This window comes from Tupaia chinensis, unplaced genomic scaffold (genome assembly GCF_000334495.1).
Source record: "Tupaia chinensis unplaced genomic scaffold, TupChi_1.0 Scaffold000429_1, whole genome shotgun sequence".
Taxonomy (NCBI): domain Eukaryota; kingdom Metazoa; phylum Chordata; class Mammalia; order Scandentia; family Tupaiidae; genus Tupaia; species Tupaia belangeri.
In genome coordinates, this window is record NW_006159934.1 from 4,868,350 (window position 1) to 4,868,689 (window position 340).

General features: G+C 63.2%; 1 protein-coding gene across 1 annotated transcript in view; it reads left to right on the forward strand.

Moving 5' to 3' along the window:
* Positions 1–21: 21 nt before the first annotated feature.
* Positions 22–340, forward strand: part of AUTS2 (activator of transcription and developmental regulator AUTS2) — a gene marked incomplete in the record, with an annotated part of 100,385 nt that continues 100,066 nt past the window's right edge. The window contains 2 exon segments of the mRNA XM_006155010.2: positions 22–159; positions 260–283. Coding sequence (XP_006155072.2) covers positions 22–159; positions 260–283 — 162 coding nt within the window.

Consider the following 340-nt stretch of genomic DNA (forward strand, 5'->3'; position numbering starts at 1 on the left):
GCCTGGCCTCGGCCGTGCTGGATGTGTGCGCGCGGCGCTGGCTCTCGGCCGCCGGAAAGCTGCTGCACCGGTTCGGATTTGGTTGGCTTGCATCCGCCTTCAGACTTTCGCGAGGAAGGAGCCCAGATTATTGCGGACCGAGCCCGGTTGGAGTTGGGCGTTTTCTCTTCGTGTGTTTTGGTGGTTCCCCCCCTGGTCTCAGATGATCACCTTTCGGGAGCCCTGCTAAGGAGCCAAACCATGAACTTGGGGCTGACAGGACCGCTTAACCCTTTGCGACCAGGTAATTGCAGCCGTGGGGGCGCGGCTCGCTAGCTAGCCGCCCGCGGTCGGGAGGGAG